General features: G+C 40.6%; 1 protein-coding gene and 1 non-coding gene across 4 annotated transcripts; one reads left to right on the top strand and one right to left on the bottom strand.

Moving 5' to 3' along the window:
* Positions 1 to 2957: 2957 nt before the first annotated feature.
* On the bottom strand, positions 2958 to 22010 carry LOC109677870 (uncharacterized). Of its 3 annotated transcripts, XM_020153633.2 has the most exons (4): positions 21313 to 22010; positions 13670 to 13796; positions 9736 to 9828; positions 2958 to 6966 (listed from the first exon to the last, which is right to left on the bottom strand). In XM_020153633.2, exons 1-4 carry the CDS (start codon positions 21313 to 21315, stop codon positions 5294 to 5296), a joined length of 1896 nt encoding a protein of 631 aa, XP_020009222.2. In that variant the 5' UTR covers positions 21316 to 22010; the 3' UTR covers positions 2958 to 5293. The 3 variants fall into 3 exon arrangements, with proteins under 3 accessions (XP_020009222.2, XP_073910123.1, XP_073910124.1); XM_074054022.1 differs by lacking the exon at positions 9736 to 9828; XM_074054023.1 differs by lacking the exons at positions 9736 to 9828; positions 13670 to 13796; positions 21313 to 22010 and adding an exon at positions 8356 to 8492.
* On the top strand, positions 7810 to 7995 carry LOC141417101 (small Cajal body-specific RNA 16). Its single transcript, XR_012441720.1, has one exon.
* Positions 22011 to 22783: the final 773 nt, after the last annotated feature.

The raw sequence follows: 22783 nt of genomic DNA, 5'->3' as shown, positions 1-22783 counted from the left end.
ATGTAAACTAGTACAACCACTCTGGAAAAAAAATTTGGAGGCTACTTAAAAAGCTAAACATTGATCTACCATTTGATCCAGCAATACCACTCTTGGGGATATACCCAAAAGAATGTGACACAGGTTACTCCAGAGGCACCTGCACACCCATGTTTATTGCAGCTCTATTCACAATAGCCAAGTTATGGAAACAGCTAAGATGCCGCACCACTGCCCAATGGATTAGGAAAAATGTGGTATTTATACACAATGGAATTTTATGCAGCCATGAAGAACAAAATGTTATCATTGGCAGATAAAATTGGAGATCATCATCCGGAGCAAGGTTAGCCAGGCTAGAAGACCTAAAATCTTATGTTCTCTCTCATATGCGGACATTAGATCAAGGGCAAACACAACAAGGGGATTGGACTTTGATCACATGATAAAGCGAGAGCACACAAGGGAGGTATGAGGATAGGTAAGACACCCAAAAAACTAGATAGTATTTGTTGCCCTCAACACAGAGAAACTAAAGCAGATGCTTTAAAGCAACTGAGGCCAATAGGAGAAGAGGACCAGGAACTAGAGAAAAGGTTAGTTCGAGAAGAATTAATTTAGAATGTAACACACATGTACAGGAAAGTAATGGGAGTCAACTCCCTGTATAGCTATCCTTATCTCAACTAGCAAAAACCTTTGGTCCTTCCTATTATTGCTTATACTCTCTCTTCAAGAAAATTAGAGATAAGGGCAAAAGTTTTTTTTCTGCTGGGTAGGGAGGGGTAACAGGGGTAAGGGACGGAGCGGGGTTGGCGGGGGAAGGGAGAGTGCACGGGTAAGGGGGGAGAAATGACCCAAATATTGTATGCACATATGAATAAAATAAAATAATTTTTTTAAATAGTGCTCAATTAAATTGGTGTAGAGGAAACCAGCTGCCAGTTTCATGACTTCTCAGTATAATCATAGAATGGGCTCATGTGGCAATTTGGGATAATGTGTATAAAATATTTTCCAAGTTAGTGTATTAGATACTCACTGATCACTCATTCCCTGTGATTTGGGAGACTCATGAAGGCACTCTCTAAAATGTAACAGAATTTCAAAATCTGAATGAAAGCAGGTGTGTAACAAATATTATAGTCCTGGCCACTAATGTGGTGGGATCCCTTCAAATATTTAATTCCCATGATAGAAGCCAAGGTCAAATATTATGAACAGGCATTTCAAAAGGGAAAGTGTCAGTACTGTAATGTTTACTGTTTTATGAGTACAGCTTTAAGACAGTTATTAGAAATTACAGGTGACCTGACAGTATATCCTAACTTCATGACCCACAGTCCAGAGGGGTGCTTCTATTCTGCTATTGCCCTTATATATAACTCATTTCTTCATCTCAGTGACTATGGGACCAAGTCACAGAATGAATGTTTAGAGACCATGGGAACTTCTCATGAACTGAGTAAGATATCATGTGCTGTCTCACCCTTCCTACTCTATACCGTATGCATGGTGTTTTAGGAGTCAATGGTGTTTGAGGATGTGGCTGTGAAGCTCACCCAGGAGGATTTTGAATGGGCAAATTTGTGGCTATTTCTTAAATACCAATAGAAATAGAATACTTTCCATAAGTGCCCCCTCCCCTCCCTGGCTCTTGGGATGATTTCAGTAGCCCTTCAGGTCATCATACTATTTTGATAGCTTTCTGTCCTGCCAATCTCAAACATATGTGAGGCCTCAATATGCAACCAACAGACATATCTATCCACAATGATCGATATCCTCCAACTAATAACTATGTGTTCTATGTTTTTGTGAGAACATATCCAGGCATGCCATGAAATGCTAGTATGTCACAGAGTTCAGTTGAAAAATTATTGGAAACTTGTGTAGAGGGTTGGAGGCTGGGCTCAAGTGTGGTATATTTGCCTAGTAAGTATGAGTTCAAGTTCAAACCCCAGTACCACCCAAAGACAACATCAAAAACTGTGTGTGACACAATAAAGTCAAGACTTTGACCAAAACTGATATGAAAACAGAGGCCTGTCATAACAACATTCAGGAAGCTGAAGTAGGCAGATCAGTAGTTTCAGGTGTGCCTGAGCTACATGGTGTGTTCAAGGATAGCTGGAGCCACAAAGCAAGATCCTTTCTCAAAAAATGATAAAGCAGCTTGGTGCCAGTGGCTCACGCCTGTAACTCCAGCAACTCAGGACGCAGAGATCAGGACTGTGGTGCAAAGCTAGTCCAGGCAAATAGTTCATGATACCCTATCTGGAAAATACTCAACACAAAACAGGGCTGGAGGAGTGGCTCAAGTGGTATAGTACCTGCCTAACAAGCATAAGACACTGAGTTCAAACACCAGTACCATCAAAAATAAATAAATAAGCAAATGAAGCAGTCAGGCGCTGTTAGCTCACACCTGTAAACCTAGCTACTCAGGAGGCAGAGATCGAGAGGATCATGGTTTAAAGACAGCCAGGGAAAACTGCTCTTCATGAGACCACCATCTCCAACACCAAATAAAAATGTACTGGAGGTGTAACTCAAGTGCCTTTATAGGCATAAAACCCTGAGTTCACATACTATTCCCAATAACCCCTCCCTCCCAAAGAAAACAGAGTTGGCTCAAGCCAAATATTCTGTGGACAGTTTTCACCAATTAATTTTGTAAACAATTACAGCCACTATCATAGAATATAAAACACGGACTATTTTTCTCATTATAGGCAATACAGAAACCATGCTATTATTGTGTACTTTTGTAATACGAACAGACATAAAGAACAGACTCATAGTGTGGTTAGGGTCCAGCCTTATTTACACACAAACACAACAACTACAGTCAAAATATCCCATGTTCTCATCTTACCATTGACATGTTATCATTTTACCAAGTCAGTGGCAAGGCATACAGCAGTCTTTCAATGGGAAAGGAAATGTATTTAATTATCAATTACACAGCATTTGGCTCATTTCCAACCTTTGCTACAGCTTTATTTAAAGGTATGAACAACAGGAATAAATAATTATTCCCTACACTGCATTTCATTGAGTAGCATGAAATAACAACTGTTGATCACAAGTGTTTTAATTCAGGTATCAACTGTGAACAATCATATTCACAATCATGTACCTGATTTGTGGCTTTCCTGATGAACAATGTTTACAGTAGACACACAGGATGGCTGTTAGCTTTATACACTACAATAATTTCTGAAGGGACAGATGCTAACAAAATACTCATCCATTCTATTCTCTGGAAGGATATGGCAGGGTAGTTTATCTGAGACAATGAGATACAAATATGCTCTGACATTCAGTGTAGCAAACTATTGGGTATGGCTGCTCGAGCCTTGTGCATTCCAAAGATGTACCCTAATACTGAGGCATATTCACACCTCGGGGTGGTATGTTTTTCACACAAGGTTAAATGTACTCTAGTTTTGCTGGGTGCAGTCAAGCAAGATTTCTGTCACTCAAAGTACTCACATAATTAAACTTCACATGTATGAGTAGATGTTCTAACAATCAAAAATGTTTCAAGACACAATCCCATCTACAGTGACAATACCATTTTTATTTGTATATGAATATTTTCAAATAATTTCCAATTACATAAATTAGTAGAGCTTCTGATGAATTTCATAGTTTAAAACATCCATTAGTTAAATTTATGAAGACTTATTGTCTTCAAAAGGATCAGTTACAGTGTGTGAAGTGGGAGGACCATGGTTCCAAGACAGCTGGGCCAAAAAGTGAATGAGTCTTCCCATCTCAACAAATAAACTAAAAATTATAGCACACACCTGTAACTGCAGCAACATGGAAGATATAAGTAGGACTGGAGTCTGAGGCCTGTTTGAGCAAAAATATGAGACCCTGTCTGAACAAATAACCTAAAACAGAAAGGGGCTGCAGGTGTGGCTCAAGTAGTAAAATGCTTGTCTAGGAAAAGCAGGGCCAAGTGTTCAGACCTAAAACTGCCAAAAGTAGTAAAAACATCAAAAACCCAAAGCAACCAATGAAATGTACTTAGCTTATAAGTGATTCTTAATTTGTTGCAACTTCTTCACAACTGCTTTTTTTTTTTCCTTACAAACTGACTAGAGAATAAAACAGTATGGACTTTTATCTTGTGTGAATTTTCTAAGATAAAAGGTCAGGGACCTTCTCTCAGAAACTTTATAGTATATTAGCCATAATGGGTTTGCACTGTAATACAAACCATGCACAATAGTTTTTTAAAAAGGGGGAAGGGCTGGAGGAATGGCTCAAGTGGTAGAGCACCTGCCTGGCAACCATGAGGCCCTGAGTTCAAACCTCAGTACTGCCAAAATTTAAAAAATTTTTTTCTCATTTATGTAAAAATACTGTTTTGCAATAGAAGACCCCTCTCTCTCTACTATTAGTTACATTTCTCTTAAACCATAGTGATCTCATAACTATGGCCACCCATGAAGTCATGATCACTTCAATCCAGAAGTGCATAAGAACCCAGGGGAAAGAAGTTAATGAAGGTTTTGTGTGTGCCAGGAATGACGTAGTGATCATCATGTTTAGCCATAGTGTATCATGAACTCAGTTACGTGGTCTTATGCACAATAAGGCAAGGCTACAAAATGCTACCTCTGTACCCAAAGAGTGGATCATGGAGGGCACATTAGCCAGTTTCTGTTACATAGACTATCTCTTTGAGGTTCTGCTGCCTGTTCAGGTGTGCCTTCTCACAAAAGCATTCCCATAGTTAGGGATGCCTCCCATTAGGATACCTGATGTATGCTGAGGGCTCATTTTCTGGTAAAAGTGCCTCCAACATTCATTCTATTTATAGGATTTCCTTCATGAGTTTCCTAATATACAGTGAGGTGTGACCTTTGCTATAAAATTTTTCTACATCTTTTTCACTGTGTTGCTGGGCTTCACACAGGCTGAGCAAGTGCTTTACCAGTAAACCCTATCTTCAGTCTGCCCAGTCTTTACACTGAAGTGACTTTCTCATTTTCATGTGTTCTCCTGATTCCTCATGTGTGACTTCTGATGAAAAAGTTTTCTACAATCCTTACAGGTATAGGGTTTCTAGAATGAGTTGTGAATTATGGTAGAACATCTTACTACACATTTGCATTCCTGTGCTTTATCACCTTCTGGTGACAAGTTTCAAATGTGTGAAAATGTTTTTTGACATTCTTTATTCATATGGCCTTGCACCTTTGTGGTTTCAGATATCTGCTACAGATGAGTAGCAATAGAGACTTTTACTGCATTCTAAAAAAGTGACTTCACGTTGTTTACATCCACAGGGTTTCTAACCTGTATGAGTCCTTTGATGTACACTGAGAGATGCCAATTTATTGAAAGTTTTCCCACATTTGCTACATTCGTGGGGTTTGTTACCTCTATGTGTTCGCTGGTGTACAGTCAAGTGTGACAACTGGTTGAACGTTCTCCCGCACTCTTTACATTCATAGGGTTTATCACCCGTATGCGTTCTCTGATGTACAGTGAGGTGTGACTTACGGTAAAAAGTTTTCATACAGTCTTTACATTCATAGGGCTTCTCACCTGTGTGAATTCTCTGATGTACAGTGAGGGATGAAAAATGTTTGAAAGCTTTCCTACACTCCTGACACTCATAGGGCTTCTCACCTGTGTGAATTCTCTGATGGGAAGTGAGGTTCGACTTACAGAAGAAAGCTTTGCCACAATTCTCACACTCATAGGGTTTCTCACCTGTGTGGAATCTCTGATGTACAGTGAGATTTGACTTAGAGATGAAAGTTTTCCTACATTTCTTACATTCATAGGGCTTTTCACCCGTATGAGTTCTGCGATGTACAGTGATGGACGCCAATCGGTTGAAAGTTTTCCTACAGTCTTTACATTCATAGGGTTTCTCACCTGTGTGAATTCTCTGATGTATAGTGAGAGATGAAAAATGTCTAAACGTTTTCCTACACTCATTACATTCATACGGTTTGTCACCAGTGTGAGTTCTCTGATGCACAGTGAGGTGTCCTCTTTGTTTGAAAGTTTTAGTACATTTTTCACACTCATAGGGTTTCTCACCTGTATGAGCTCTCTGGTGTACAGTAAGGTTTGACTTAAAAAAGAATGTTTTCCTACATTCTTTACATTCATAGTTTTTCTCACCTTTGTGAGTTCTCTGATGCCTGCTAAAGTGTGACTTCTGGTAAAAGTTCTTTTCACATACTTTACAGGCATACAGTGTTTTCCCTCTACCCATTTTCTGATGAATATTTGGTTCTGTCCTCTGACCGAAGAATTTCTGACATTCCTTTTGTCCATGGGGCTTTTCTCCTGCATGTTTTTCCTGATGTCCTGAAAGGTTTGATTTCTTACTGAAAGGTTTCTCACAATCACTAAATTTGTAATTCTCTCTTTTGTGTATTTGCTCATGTTTATGGCATTTAGAATTCTGACAGAAAACTATCCCACATACATTATATTCAAAAGTTTTCTCCCTTACCTGAGTCTTTTCTTGGGCAATAAGTGCTACCTTATCAAAGGATTTGCCATATTCATTGAACTTCCTAGAGGTCTCTTCCTTATGAAACTTGTGAGACAATAATAATGCCTTTGTGTTGAACACATTCCCTGATCCAAAATAGTGAAGATGCCTCTGTGAGCTGTGAGTCTTGTTATGCAGACTAAGATGCTCAGGATGTCGGAGGGACTTCTCAGTTACAATAACACCATCATGCTCCTGTGCAGCCTGCATCTCCTCAGGCTCACTGTGGAGCAGCACATTCTGCCCTCCATGAAGCTCCTCAGGTCTCGTTCTTGAGTAGTTTCCATTCTTTATGTTCAGATTTGAAATACACTTTGAGATCCCATGAAATGTTCTTCTTTGTTGAACCATCTGTTCAGGTATGTTGCCGCTAGTGATTACAACCTTCCACAACTGTCTTTCTTGATTTTGCTGGCTGTTCTCAATCAGGCCATTCACTTTATGGACATCTAAAATAAAATTTAAAAAAAGTAGCAATATCCATGAACCAAGCCAAAGTATCATTATGGAATTCAAACATACAGGCAAGAGGGACTTCTTATTCTAATGGTGTAATATTTCAAAATAGTATGGACTTATGAAAGTGTGGACTTTGTTTCCAATGAGTTAACAGAAACAAATGGCATTAATGGAGTTACTTTGTTACTTCAAGTTCCTTCACTCTTGAAAAATGTGGACACCTTCAAAATACTGACCTATTACCAGGCTCTGTAGGTTTCACCACAGCAACTTTCAGCTGCCATTTGTTATCCCTGTTCTTTCCCCAAAGTTCTTTTATACAATAATGGGATATAATCTCATCCTACACTACTCCTCTTTCATATAGGAAATAGCAAGATTTTCCTGGGTTAGCTATTTGTAGAATGCAGGTATAAGTCTCTTACCTAAACACGAATTCAGTTTAGAGAAAGGATAGGTAGATATCCATGTTCAGTTTTTGGTACTTTTCCCTGAGGAAATGGAGTAGAAATCTACAGCAGTTTTTAAATGGAAATTACCTTCCTCCTACACTAGAAGACAGGTTCCTCTGAATCTTTAATTGAATCTGTCTTATACTTCTCAGAACCATAAGAGATTCAAGAATCTTCAGTCTACCTCCCTGCTGGATCAAAGAATGTGTTTATTTGAACTAAGCTGTGCCTACCACCTTTGAAATAATTTTTTCTAGATTATTATTAGCATTAACCTTAGATCCAGGAACATACACTCTACTTGGGAATTTCCTGGTTCTTGAGGCTTTCATTTTCTGTTTGGAGGTTGTCTGTGAATTATTTCCACAAAGAGAAAGGTGAATGGTCTGGGGAAGGGCTCCTGTGCTGTTGAACTTGCCCAGCAGGTGGGTTCAGCCTTGTATCAGGAAGCCTGACCTTGACCTAAAGTAAATTCCTAGGAAGTCTTTCCCAGGATTTGAATTTGCAGTAACAGGTGTGAGCATTCTAGCAGCAGTTTGATGATCATGTATGATACCACAAGCAGAACAAAAAAAAAGAGAGAGAGGGAAGAATGAAATACTAACTATAAATTCAATTCCACACACACACACACACACACACACACACACACACACAAAATCCAAGCCCTTCAATATGAAATGTTTGATTCACTTCACCTTCATATACAAGACCTCCTGGTTGTCCTACCTAGTCCAGGATTACCTATTACCATGCTGCTACGCAAGGTACTCTTCATTAATTCTTATGTATGTACCTAAGTCTTGATTCTAGAAATCTTTTGTTGGGGGTCGGGGCAGGGAGAGTACTAGCATTCTGAATTCAGTGCTTTGTACATGGTGGGGTGGCCTACAGCTTAAGCCAAGTCTCCATCCCTAGAACTCTTACTTTCCTACAAACTCCACAGGTGACCGCTGCAACAGAACAGTGCATATGCGACTTCTCTGCTCCTAGTAAATAATGTTGGCGGCCTTATCTCATTGCCAACCTTCCACTTTCCTCTCAAGAAAGGTAAGTCATGGGCTGGTGGAATAGCTCAAGTAGAAGAGCAACTGCCGAGCAAGTGTGAGGCCTGAGTTCAAACCACAATACTGCCAAAAGAAAGAAAAAAAGGTAAGCGCTTTAATAGGAAATGCGTTTATTGCTGATATTACTACAATTACAAAGACCAGTGCCTGAGGGCCCCGCACTGGCTAGGCAGGCTATCTACCACATAAGCCACACCTCCAGCCCCAGATTTGTTTTTCCAGTGAGGTGTGATAGCAATTCTGTATAGCTTTTCTATGTTCTAAAACTAAGCAGCTGTTTTGGGGATGCAGTCCAGTGCTGGAACACTTGCCTAGTCTGTAGGAGTCCCTGTGTATGATCCCCAGCACCAAAACATAGTAAAAAAATAAAACAAAATTGAGCAAATAAATAAACATACTGCAGATAATGAGATCTAGGTTTATCACTGTCAGATTAAGAGTTACAAATAAAGAATGAGGAAACACTGGAATGTAGCATGTCTTGCTTAATTAGAATATGCGGTATCAATAAAAAACAGCTATCGGTAAAATCGGTTTTAATATGCAAGTGCACACATTATCTTGCTCTATCAAAAGGGCCTGAAAACCATGGTGTGCACAGCCAGTAATCAGATCTTGTTTTCTAAGTATTATTTTCCACTGAAAAGAATTAGGGAGGGCTGACAGAGTGTCGCAAGTGATAGAGCACCTGCCTGGCAAGTATGAGGCTCTGAGTTCAAACCTCAGTGCAAACAAAAAGCAAAAATAAAGAAAGAAAAGAAAAAGAGGGGGTAAGTGGAGTGGCTCAAGTGGTAGAGTCCCTGACCAGCAAGCACAAAACCCTGAGTTCAAACCCTAGTACTGTGAAAAACAAACAAAAACTGGTTCCCAAATGGATCAAATAGGAAGCATTAACAGAAGTTAAAATGAACAAGTGCATGATCAAAACCAGGCTACTAAAATTAAGAAGGACAACTGAGAATTTTGAAAAAATATTTCCCCAACACAAATTTATGTGCAGCTCCACACAGGGATAGGATTTTTGGCATATCTAAGAAAATTTACTTCAACAGAAAATCAGGGAGCTAGATATACATGAGAGCTCTCTTTAGAACATATATAAAAGTGGTATCTTATGCATGAGACCAGCTGTCTTTAAGACATGGATGTGGGAGGAAAATTGTTGAAAACAGCTCAACACAGCCAGCATCTTATGAGCTCTCTTCCTCCTGATCTCCCTCCACAGTGTGCACTGACTGACCTGGAAGGCTCTGGGTTGGGCCTTCTGCTACCTTCCGTGGCCCAAATCCTTGTTCCAACTTGAAGATCAACTCAGGTTTGGTAATGCATCGCCCTGTAAATGGGAAATAATGTAAGATTTGTGACAAATGCTAAGTCAGATACACTGAAGATAGCATCTCCACTTCTGGACATTTGAAATGATGGAACCAACTTAAAATTTCTGTTAGAGAGGGTTACACTCATGTTCTCCACAAGCTGGAACCTTACACTTAAGTAGAACTCAAATTTGTAAGAAATTATCCCCAATAATGATTTTAGGAGAACTTACGGAGACAAAAGACAGTAACAGAGACAATATAATGAAATTAAAAGAATAATTCATGATATGTAGGAGAACCTGAGCAAAGGGAGAGAGGTCATAGAAAAAAAAAATCAGTACTTTTGGAGGCAAGGAACTCAATGAAATAAAAACAAAAAGAGATGAAAGACTCAATAGCACAATTGAACCTGAACTTCAAGACAGGTTATTTTAAAAATAACCAAAACACATTATAGAAAAGGAAAAAATAAAGAGTGACTAAGCATTTAATACATATCAGCCATCATTAAGGTAGCAAAAATTTGCATTATGGGTATTCTAAATGGAGAATAGAAAGGACATAAAAATATATAATCTATGAAAAATTTTTCAGTCATGGTAAGAGATGGACATCCACTTCCAGGAAGCTTAAACAACCCCTGATAGATTAGACCAAAATAGATTATCAATCATATCATACTCTGTAAAAAGCATAAGAGGAAAAAAGGACAGAGAAAAGAATCAAGTCAGACTGGTGAAGTGGCTCAAGTGGTACAGCTACTGCCTAGCAAGCATGAGGCCCTGAGTTCAAGCCCCAGTACTGCTAAAAAAGAAAACAACAACAACAAAAACCCACTTCTACAGCACAATGATGGGTGCTTTATCTCAGGGAAGCAATACCTAACATACAAATATAAAAATGTAATTAATCATACCAACAGAGGAAGGATTAAAAAACCATATGAATCTCAATGATATATAATAGTCATTTGATAAAATTCAACACCCACTTTCATAAAGACCCTCAAAATTTAGACAAAGAAGAAATGTACCTTCATGCAACAAGGATTATTTAAAAAAAACCCACAAGCCCATATTTTAATGATGGTGAAACCCTGAAATGATTTCTTCTAATACTTTTTCATCAGTTTTACCATAGCAATAAGGGAAGGGAGTGAAATAAAGGGTATCCAAATCACAAAGGAGGTGAAATCATTCCTGTCTGCAGGTTAAATGATTTTATGTGTAGAAAACCTAAAGACCCCAACAAAAGTGTCTGAATGGATAAATCAATTCAGTAAAGTTGTGGGATTAAAAAGTCAACATTCAGAAATTAGTAGCCAAGCTACGCATGGTAGTGTATACCTGTAGTCCTAGTACTCGAGAGGCTGATAAGAAATCAAGAGTTAGACTAGCCCGGGCTATATACTGAGTTGTCTCAAAAAAACAAAAATACTGTCCATGTTCTCAAAATTATTTACAGATCCAATGAAATCCTATTCTCAATAATAATGACATTCTTCACAGAATTAGAAAAAACATCCTACACATTGTTTGTAAGCACAAAAGTCCCCACGTTGTTAAAGCACTATTTATTTAGGCAGTCATTCTATTGTTTGAGCCACTCCATCAGTCCTGTTTTATGTTGGGTATTTTCAATACAGGGTCTCGAAAACTATTTGCCTGGACTGGCTTCGAACCACAATCTTTCTGACCTCTGCCTCCTGAGTAGCTAGGATCACAGGCATGAGCCACCTGTGTGTGGCAGTTAAAGCAATCTTGCACAAGGAAAACAAAGGTGGAGTTGTTACCACGCCTGTCTTCAAAACATAGTGAAAAGACATTCTAACCAAAATAATGTGGTCCTGGCATAAAAAGACACACAGTACAATGGAACAGATTACAGAACCCAGAAATAAATCAATATACAGTCACTATATGCTCAAAGTTAAATATCCTCCAAAGGCCATGATGCTAAAGACTTGTGGTCAACAGTTTGTGGTGCTATCAGGAGATGGAACACAGTGCAAGGAAGTAATGTTCTGGTGGACTAAAATCTCTAAAACCAGGATCCAAAATACATCTTTCCTACTTTTAAGATGTTTATCTCAAGTATTTTATCACTGATAGGAAGCTCACAAACATATTCAGTCTGCTTTACAACAAAGGAAGCAAGCATATACAAAGGAAATTCTCATCAAAAAGTGATATGCAGAAATAAATTCAAAGTGGATCAAAGACTTAAGTGGAAGACCTGAAACTACTAGAATAAAATATAAGGAAAACATTTGCAGACAATTATCCAGGCAAACTTTCTTTTGACACAACCCAAAAGCACATTCAACAAAAAATAGAAATTGATAAATGGAATTACAGAAAAGCAAACAATCAATACAGGGAAGATTCAACTTACAGAATGAGAGAAAATATTTGCAAATTATTTATTCAACAGTATATTAATTTCTATAATATACAAGAAATTTAAACAGCTAAGCAACAGAAAATCAAATAATCACATTAAATCTGGGCAAATGGCTGAACAGACATTGCTCAAAAGAGGACAAATAGCCCAATAAATATGTGAATAAATGCTAAACATCCCTAGTCAGGAGGGAAATACAAACCAAAATCACAATGAGGATCACTGTATTGCAGTTAGAATGGCTATTACCAAAGACACAGGACTACAAATGTTGGTAACTCTTCGTATGTTACTAGGGCGAATAAATATCACAACAGCCACTACAAAAAACAGCAGTTTCCAAGAAGAAACTAGAAATAGAACTACGACAATAATACTACTATCCTACTATTCAAAGGAAATGAAATCAGTATTTTGAAGAGAAATCTTGTACTTGCATGTTTATTGTGGCACTGTTCACAAAAGCCAAAATACGTAATCAGCCTAGCTGTCCATCGACAGAAAAATGGACAAAGAAACTGTGATATACATAAACAATGGACCATTAAAAATGGAGTCATTAAAAGCATAATTCTGAGATAAGAACAGAGGTGCACACCATAGTCCCAGCTGCTCAGGAGGTAGTGTCAGGAAAATAGTGAATTGGAGGCCAACCCGAACAAAGATAGTGGCGAGACTCTGTCTCAAATACAAGAAAACTTTGGGAATGCAGTTCAGTGGTACAGCCAATGCTCAGTAAGCACAAAGGCCTAGGATCAATTCCGCAGCACCAAAAATAAAACAAGACAAACAACAACAAATCAAAACAAGGGCTGAGGCTCAAGTGGTAAAGGACTTTCCTAGCTGTTCAAGGCCCTGGCTCAATCCTCAGCACTGGAAAAACAAACAAACAAACAAACCAAAAAATGAACAAAAACCAAAATTTTGCCTCTTGCTATGACATGAATAGAACTGGAGGACATTATGTCAGGTGAAATAGGTCAGGCACAGAAAATACCGCATGTGCTTACTTATTTATGGGGAAGCTAAAGTTGATCTCAAAGAAGAAGAGAATACAAGAGTGGTTATTAGACCCTGGGAAGGGTGCAGGCAACAGACAGATAGAGGAAGGTAAAGATGTGCCAAGGGGCATATGAATGGGAGGAATAACATTTAGATTTTTTGGTTTTTTGGTGGTATTGGGGTTTGAACTCAGGGCCTTGCATTTGCTAGGCCGGGGCAGGTACTCTACCATGTGAGCCACTCCACCAGCCCTTATATGTCTGAGTTTTGCCAATTACCCAGGTCAGGTCATTATACACTGTATAGGTACACTGAAGTGCCATATTGTACTGTATAAACAAGTGCAATTTTATGTGTCAGATAAAATGCATAAAAGAACCATTAGAAATGATTCCTGTATTTAGCAATGGAACAAATTGTCTGTACTGAGTGCCTGGGGCTTTCACTTACCCACGAACACCAGGCTACTGTAGTTGTCCAGCATTACATCCCTGTAGAGGGTTCTCTGAGCATCATCCAGGTCCTGCCACTCCTCCCGGGTGAAGTCCACAGCCACATCCTCAAATGACAGCAACCCCTGAAATGACACATTTCTCTTCAACCCAAGTTAAGCTCTAGGAACAGGAAGGAGATAGGAGTTCATTCTTCTGTGGGTATGTCTGTCTTACATAAGACAAAGCTTGATTTGTGCTCTTATTTTCTACAAGAAAGAAAAGCTAACACAAATATATTACCTCTGTATTAATTTAGTGATTCAAAAAAATACATGATTATGGAGGCTTCCTTAGAACAGTTCTTACTCCCAGCAAGAACAGGATAAATAAAATTCTCCTCCTGACAAGACCATATTTAATCTGAAGATCTAGGTATACATACATCCTTGCAATCACGTGCCAAAACACATGTTCATGTACATGAAGTAGACAAAAAGGTTGTTCTACATCAGCAGGTTATGCTTCACTGAAGTGCCAAACAGGGTCATATCTTTTACATGAATGATGAACATGTTCTCAGGAATGTGAAGCAACAGAAATCAAAGTACAAGGAACACAAGTCAGCTTAGTAGAAATACAACTACCACTATGTCTAAGTGCTCTTCAGTGCTCCTGCAAGGGGATGAGTGATAGTGATAAAGTCAGTAAGTATATTCAGTAATTGATAATCCGTTGATTATACATTTAAAAACTTAAGCTAATTAATTCCAATAACCTAAATTTCATGTGCTCATTGTTATTAGTAAATTCCTTTTTTTTATTTTTGGTGGTAGTGGTACTGGGGTTTGAACTTAGGGCTTCATGCATGCTATGCAGGCAGGCTCCTCTACCATCTGAGCCATTCTGCTAGCCCATTAGTAAATTACTGATAAGCTAGACACATAGGTTCAAGCCTATAATCCTAGCTATCTGGGAGGCAGAGTTAGGGAGGATCATGGTTGGAGGACAGCCAGGCCAAAAACCTTGCTAAGACCTCATGTCAAACAATAGCTGGGCACCATGGTGCCCACCTGTCATCTCCAGCTACACAGGGAAGCACAAGCAGGAAGATCGCAGCCCAGGTCAGCTCAGACATGAAGTGAGACCATATCTTAAAAGAAAATAACCAACAGAAAAAGGGCCGGCCAGTCAGGCACCCATGGCTCATGCTTGTAATCCTAGCTACTCAAGAGACAGAGATAAGAGGATCAAGGTTCAAAGCCAGACAGGGAGGATAGTTTGTGATACCCTATCTTGAAAATACCCAACATAAAACAGTGGTGGAGTGGCTCAAATAGTAGAGTGCCTGACTCACAAGCATGAGGCCCTGAGATCAAATCCCAGTACCACCCAAAAAAAAAAAAAACAACGAACAAGGGCTGTCGGAGCAGGGCACCTGTAGCTCACACCTATAATCCTACTCAGGAATCAGATTATCACAGTTGAGACCCTATCTCAAAAATATCCTACACAAAAAAGGGTTGGCAGAGTAGCTCAAGTGTTAGATCACCTGCCTAAGTAACCATGAGGTCCTGACTTCAAACTGGAGTACTGCCAGCTCCCCCCAAGGAAACAAAAAACAGGAGACATATATAATTGTCCCAATTATTTTTAGAATAAAAGATTAGTTAAGGTATAAGTTTTCAAACATACTTAAAGTGAAAAGAACACCTCCATGTCTAGCTTGAAGAGAATGTTTGTCAAGCTCCATCACCTAGATCACATTCCAAAGAATGTGCAGTTAAGGAATGAATAATTAATACTGTAACCAGAGTGAAGAAGGTGCCTAATCAAGCTGTTGATGACACTAGATCAGTAACTCTTCACTCATGTTTCCAGCAATTACCTAACATTGGCTACACTTCCATGATGCACACATTCAACTTGTAAGAAAGCCTGGTTTCCTATTGCTGCTGAAAAAGAATTTTTTTAACAGGACTGGTGGAATGGTTCAAGTGGTAGAGCACATGGCTAGCAAGCACAAGGTCCTGAGTTCAAATCCCAGTACAACCAAAAAATAAAATTATAACAAATGTAATGGTTAAGTTAGGAATTATTCTCCTTTAGTTATGGGTAAGTTACATCCAAGATCAGTGACACTGGTCTAATATCAACATTATAGCAGAACCATACAGCCTCCAGAGGCCTTAGGAGACAATCATTCTAGATTCTGATGGGGGCTGGTTTCTTTGGCTTGTGGTTGCAAATTATTCTACGTGCTGATGGGGTCCTTAAAGATAAGCAGATACAGGATGGTGGTCCAGCAGGAGCTACCCTCAAACTCCACAGGATCTTACCTTTCTGAAACCCACTTGTGTCATTTTCAAGTCAGTGTGTCTCATGTTTCACTCAATATGATCTGGAGAGATGGTGCAACTCTAAGTCCCACCTCATTTTACTGAATTATTATTCATTAAATATAATGACTGAGCTGGGCACTGGTGGCTCACACTTGTAATTCTAGCTAGTCAGGAGGCAAAAATCAGGAGGATTATGGTTCAAAGTCAGCTCTGGGCAAATAGTTCATGAGACCCTAAGTCAAAAATACTCAAACAATGTATGCACATGTAAGTAAATGTAAAAATGATAAAATTAAAAGATAAATAAACAAAACAAAACATCAAAAGATAATTAATAATGGCTTTGTCTCATTGGCTTCCTCACTCTCCTCATGTAATTCAACTAGGAGTGGACAGTACTCCCCATAGTGAATCAGGGACCCCAGTGGCTTGTTATGCCACCATCTTATAGCAGCTGTGTCTAGTCCAAGACCCAGGTTGGACACTTGCATTCCTCTAGTTTGCTAGGAAGTGATTCATTAATTTTGACTAGTCCTCTGCTCCTAACTCCAAGGGATCTTGGAAAGATGGGGATTGGATGAATGTTTATATGTATATGTGTGTGTATATATATATATATATATATATATATATATATATATATATAGTAATAGGGTTTAAACTCAGGGTGTCACACTTGTTAGGCAGGCACTCTACTACCTGAGCCACTCCACCACCTCTAGCATGATATTTTTAACAATCTTAGCATGAACCTAGCCCACAACAGGGGACACATGTACTCTTAAAGCAAGCCAGATGCTCCATCCCAGTATCTATGCAGGTGGCAAAATAGCCCCAGGTGAAAGATAAAAGTAGACACTCATTAAATTGGCCAGGAAAGATTATAATCAGTGATACATTATTGTACTAGAAGAGAATAATGTAAACTCAACTTCAGTATGTACAGAGATGACAAATTATTTCAAAGAGAGTATAAGACAGAGAGGTTGACCAAGAGACTAGAAGTGCTAAGGACGTAAGCCGGAAGTTCACTGGCCCATGTGAAACACATCTGGGTGAACTACCTGCTGCTTTAGAAGTCATGTTCCTGTTGTCCCACAGAGGCAGGGAGACAGGGGACCTGTCTTCAGATGTTGGCAGCAAGAAACAGGAGATTCTTACATAGCCTTTTACGTATCAGCACACTTTTATTAAAGCGTGTTTAGGCGCACACTTTAATAGGGCAAAGGTCGTTTCTGGATGACAGCCCCTAAGTGATGAGAAACTACATTAGTGTTTGTTCACATCTCCTTAGACCAAAGCTAAGGCCAAAACAGAAGAGGGCCCACAAGAGCCTTCTAGAGGTGGAGTGTGATAGAGGAGAGAATATTTGTCACTCACAGGGTGGAGGATGGATGGACAATTTGTGTACACAGGCTAGCAGCCAAAACACCTTGGACGTAGGAAGACACTTTCTTGTAAAGTGCCTCCTCCAGACTTGTAAAAGTAGGGCAGTTCTAACCTTTGCTTTATCATCATTTCTCTCTTCCCCTGTTGTTATCCCCCCCTACTATGTCTGCCCCTGGATGACATGTTAGTCCTCCCTCTAACCACCACATAATGAGGAGGAAGAACTGAGTGTGGGGATGGAACGGACAGGAGAGAGTCCAAGAACACACGGTGAGTAGAGCCAAGAATCACTCATAGAATAGCCTCTGTGCGTTTATCATTCCAGCCTGCAAATTCAGGTTGATACCTCATGCAAAGTACATGTGAGTAGGGAAGCAGAGGGAAGGAGGGCTTCATTTTCAAGAGAAGAGGAAGTGGTGAAGGTGATGGAAAAAATAAAGGTGATAGAAGAAATCATTCTGGATTTAAGGGAATAGAAACATTCTACCATGGGCAGAGCCAGCACTTTTCCATGAACATCTGAACTGGCCTGGTTGCCCTGAACTTTCAGGTACCCAAGTCTTTTCTGTCACTCACCTCATTATCGACTTTTATTCATGGTAATTCCATCCTCATCAATTCTATTTGAATAATGTATACAAATGCATTTGTACTGAGATCTTTATTGCAGGCCTGGTGCTGTCAAGCAGTGGGAGACACCACCCACAATACACAAGAAAATATCAAACACACATAGGAATAGGAAGAAATCAGATTTATAAGAACAGCAGCTTCCCTCTAGTAAGCAGGTATGTGTGATAACTAAATAATAATCAAGAGAAAACTTGGTAGAGGCAGCCAATATGAGTAACAAGAAGACTTCAGATACTTTTGGAATTTGGCCCCTGTTAAAAAATAGACTTTAGGTCTAGAGCTGGAGCTCAGTAGTTGTTTGCCTAGCATGCACAAATTCGTCTATACTATCCCACCATAATTTCAACATGCCTAATTTTTAAAGGAAGGAATTAAAACACAAAATCTTAAAATACATCTGGAAGGTTATGTGTGTGTATGTGTGCCTGTCTGTGAAATTAGCCAAGAAACAGTAGGATTCGTTATTATTACTTGAAACTAACAAATATAAAACGTCATCACACTGCAGTAAGAAAGACCAAGGAATCACAACACAACAAAAGCAATACATGGACACATATGGACATAAGGCTTATATTGTTAAGAGCTATTAAAAGGTACTATTTAAATACAATCATATCAAAAGTAACAGTGAATCTGAATAGATTAAATAATCCAATCAAAAGGCAGGTGTTGGGGCTGGGGACACAGCACAGTGGTTGAGCACATGCCTGCAATGTGCAAGGCCCTGGGATCAATTCCCAGCACCTCTAGCAGAATAGGAGGCCCCTGACTTTCCCCCCATCCTTGGACCACAAGCTGAATAAACATCTACTCACAAATCAAGTCACTCTCAAAGACACAAATGAGTTGAGACTTCTATATACTGGGCAGGTGAGAAAACATCAACATCAAATGAGCTTGGAAAGGTGAGGCACATGTGGGCATGAGTCCTGCCTTGGGTGATATGCCCAAGAAAGAATCCCAAACACCCAGTATCACCCTGAGGAATTAAGATTGGGAGCATACATGTGGCACCCTGACTCTGAAGTTCCCTGTGGGTGGATCTTAATTCACTCAGTACTGGGAGAGAAAAAGACAAGGCACACAACAGAATCTCTAGAACACAGAACAAAATGGTGATGTTACATGGTCATCCAAGTACCTCCACTGGCTTCATCTCCTGGGATCAGAACAGAGTAGGGGTTAAAATTCAAAGGATCCAGTTTTTCCTGGAAGAGATTTTCTAGCACAGTCAGCTGCAGCTGACAGTGGAGCTTCTATCTAGCCTGCTCCAAGAGGTTAATAAGGAAGCAAAACAAAAAACAAACACAAACAAACAAAAAAAACCCAGCAGCCCTCTGGCAGTCTGGATAGGAGCTCAGCACTTTCTAGGCCTCTCCCCAGGCTCACCCCACTGACAACTCCAGTTCTATCAGTTTGTCCACGCACTGGGTGTCTAAGCTTTAACACTGTCCATTCCAGGGACTAAATCCTAATCCTCCAAGGTCTGGGAGCAAAGCAGACTGGGCATGTGTAGATATCCCTGGATCTCAGAAAAACATGATTTTAAATGGGCTACAATCCTGGCAGTAGTGCAAAGAAGGTTTTAAAAGCACAGATCCTTGTTCCCAGAAGAGGTTTACAGCATTCTTCCACAGGCTACGTGACAGCCCAGATTCTAACAAAGTTATACCAGGTATTTAATGAACCAATGTGTAGATCGCCCCCTGCAACCTGAGTACAGTTATCAGAATGATTTATCAAGAAGTTGAGGACCAGAGGTGTGGCTCAAGTGGTAGAATGACTGCTTTGTAAGTGCCAAACCTTGAGTTCAAACCCCAGTACCATCCCCCTAAACCACCCCCCCAAAAAAAGTTGAAGGCTATGCCCAGTGTAATCCTAACTAATTGGAAGGCTGAGATTGCAAGGATTGTGGTTCAAGGCTAGCCCAGGCAAATAGTTCTCCAGACTCCATCTCCAAAATAACCAGAGCAAAATGGATTGGAAGTGTGACTCAAGCAGTAAAGCACTTGCCTTTCTGGGTGATGCTGAGTTCAAACCCAGCCCTCCCCCTCTCAGAAAAAGTTGAAAGATAACATGTACTCGAGAGGAGATAGATATAGCAAAAAGGGAGCCCTGATATAAATGTAGTGAGAACACAAATTTAGTACAGCCATTTTTGAAAACAGTATGACTGTTCTTTGATTTCTTTTTTTTTTTTGGCAGCACTGGAATTTGAACTCAGGGCTTTACGCTTGCTAGGCAGGCGCTCTACCACTTGAGCCACTCTGCCAGCCCAAGTACAACAGTTCTTAAAAAAATTAAACACAGAACTATCATATGATTCCTCCAAACCACACTTCTGTTTATGCACAAGAAACAAGAGACCAGACACAGGACACGTCTGAGCACCCAATGGTGGGCAATTCCGAAACCCAGGACAAGAAACCACAGGAGGGTGGGATGAGGACACATCACACATCACCCTTCATCTCCAAAGGGTAAGCTCAACCCAAAGGCACTCTGATAAGGTGTCTGTGCCTGGGAAAGCCAAAGAAACACAAACAGAGACACAAACATCATGGGAAAGTTAACAAACAGAAAAAAAAAATGCTTTTCTCTAGTACCTCGAAAAAGACGACAAAATACTGTCTGAAACGTACTGTGAGAAACAAATAGCTGATAATGCTGAGGAAAGAGTTAACTGGTATTCGGGAATGTGGGCTGGGAGGAAGTATTTAGGGATTTATAGGCTGGAGAGTGGGGGGACAGAACTCCGGATTTGAGATCCTGCCTCCCACACATTTGGAAAGCTGGGGGGAAAACTGGTGGACCCAACAAGAGGAGGGCAGACCGGGGCCTGGGGACCATAGCTCCTCTCAGGAGGGAACCCTGTGTACTGTGTCAGGATCCTCCTACCACGATCCTCCCTATCGTCGCCACACATCCGCACACCTCCACAGCATATGGGGAGACAGGGAGGCCTGGGCATAGCGTGCCAGAGGTCTCCATTGGAGATGAAGTCATGCAGCTGCTGGCCCAGACCCCTCCGAAAAGCCGTAAGGGACCCCGCTACCCAGAGAGGGTTCCAACAGGGATGAAATCAGTAACTGACAGGACAATTCCCGGCCCGAGTACCAGCCTACCCCACACCCCATAGCAAAAGCAGACCCAGGGCGGAGCTGCCCTAATGCGGGGCCCGGGCCCGCAGACTCTGGAGCAGGTAGCAGCGGGACCCAAGAACGCCACAGATTGTTCCCGCCGGATACGAACAGTCTCCCTCCCCCAATGTCAGCAGGGCGCCGCGCACACTCACCATTTCTGACTCCCGAGGTGTCCAGAGTCCTCCCTAGCACTGGCACGTAACAGGGCGACAGTGCCGGCTGGATGTCCAGGGCAGAGAAACAGCTTGAAGGACTACAAGATGGCGGGTGGATGGCGGGCTTCCGCGACAAAAACCCGGAAGATTGGGAAAGCCCGCCCCCTGCTCTCTGCGTGTGTGATTGGGCAGAGCTTCTGGTCCTGTCCCCTCAGTCCATGAATGACATGAATTCACACCAACCGATGGCTGAACGAGGCCACAATGACAAGTTCTATGCAGCAGCCTGCTATTTCAATGAACGGTTTCCAGCGGCAAGACTCAGCCTCATAATTAAACATTTCCATTAACCCTGTATTGCAGGTGATATCGCCTTATGAATTGTTAGCAGGAGTCTAGGATACGTTATGAAGTAAACTGAGTCCCCTCACAAAAATACATGTTGATTTCTTAACACATGAGAGCGGCCAACTTGAGGCAGACGTCAAAAGGACAATGTTTCTGAACTCACGTACCTCAAAGTGTCATTTTTTGGCTGCAGCTAAAGGACTGGTTGGGCAGGCCCTGCCTGATCTCTCTGACAAGATGCTCCCCAGAGTGCAGACGGACTTAAAAACCAACTCACTGCAGGAATCAATCTTTATGCCGCGAGCCTCACGCGATGGAAGCATTCCTGTCGCCATCTTTATGACGCAACTGCATGCGCCTGAAGAGTTTCTGTCGCTATCTTTATGACGTATCATACGCGCCAGAAGCATTCCTGTCGCCATCTTTGTGACGCAACTGAGTGGGCCTCAAGCATTCCTGTCCACGTCGTTCTTTGTTGAACTGTATACTGAGTATTCTCAAGATAAGTGCATTGTGAATTTAGTATGCATGCTCTGAAATGTACCCGCCCCCAAAGTGCTTTCGCATATGAATAGGTATAGGGGCCAGGGATAACCCCCCCACACACAGACACTTCCTCTTTGTAAATAACTATTCTCTCCTTACCTGCTGCAGGTAATCTTCCTCCAGCCTTTTATTTATTTTTTTTTTAACATTTCTTTAGCATGCTAGCTTGGCTTAGCACCCACTTAGGTTCCATCCCGTTGCGTTCAGTTACGGTGCTTCAGACTGTACATAATTCATATTAAGCCATTTAATTGAAACGGGCACTAGTCTGATTAGTTTACTGTCATCGTAAAAAAGAAGCAAAAAGAACAGAGGGGGCACAGAGCAGTACATGATGGGAACAGAGCGATCAAGATGGCAATCTGCAAGCCAAGGAGAGAGGTCTCAGAATAAACCATCTGGCCAGAATTATGAGAGAAATGAAGTTATGCTGTTAACTGACAACCATTGGAAGCTAACACAGCCTTTCAGGTGATGTAACATTTTAGGTTGAAATGAAAAAAGTTGATTTTTTTTTCCCAGTAGATCTGGGGTTTGAACTCAGGGCCTCATACTTGCTAGGCAGGCACTCTAC

Source organism: Castor canadensis, chromosome 14 (genome assembly GCF_047511655.1).
Source record: "Castor canadensis chromosome 14, mCasCan1.hap1v2, whole genome shotgun sequence".
Lineage (NCBI taxonomy): Eukaryota > Metazoa > Chordata > Mammalia > Rodentia > Castoridae > Castor > Castor canadensis.
The sequence above is the reverse complement of the archived record's forward strand: the minus strand, read 5'-3'. Positions and strand labels throughout refer to the sequence as shown.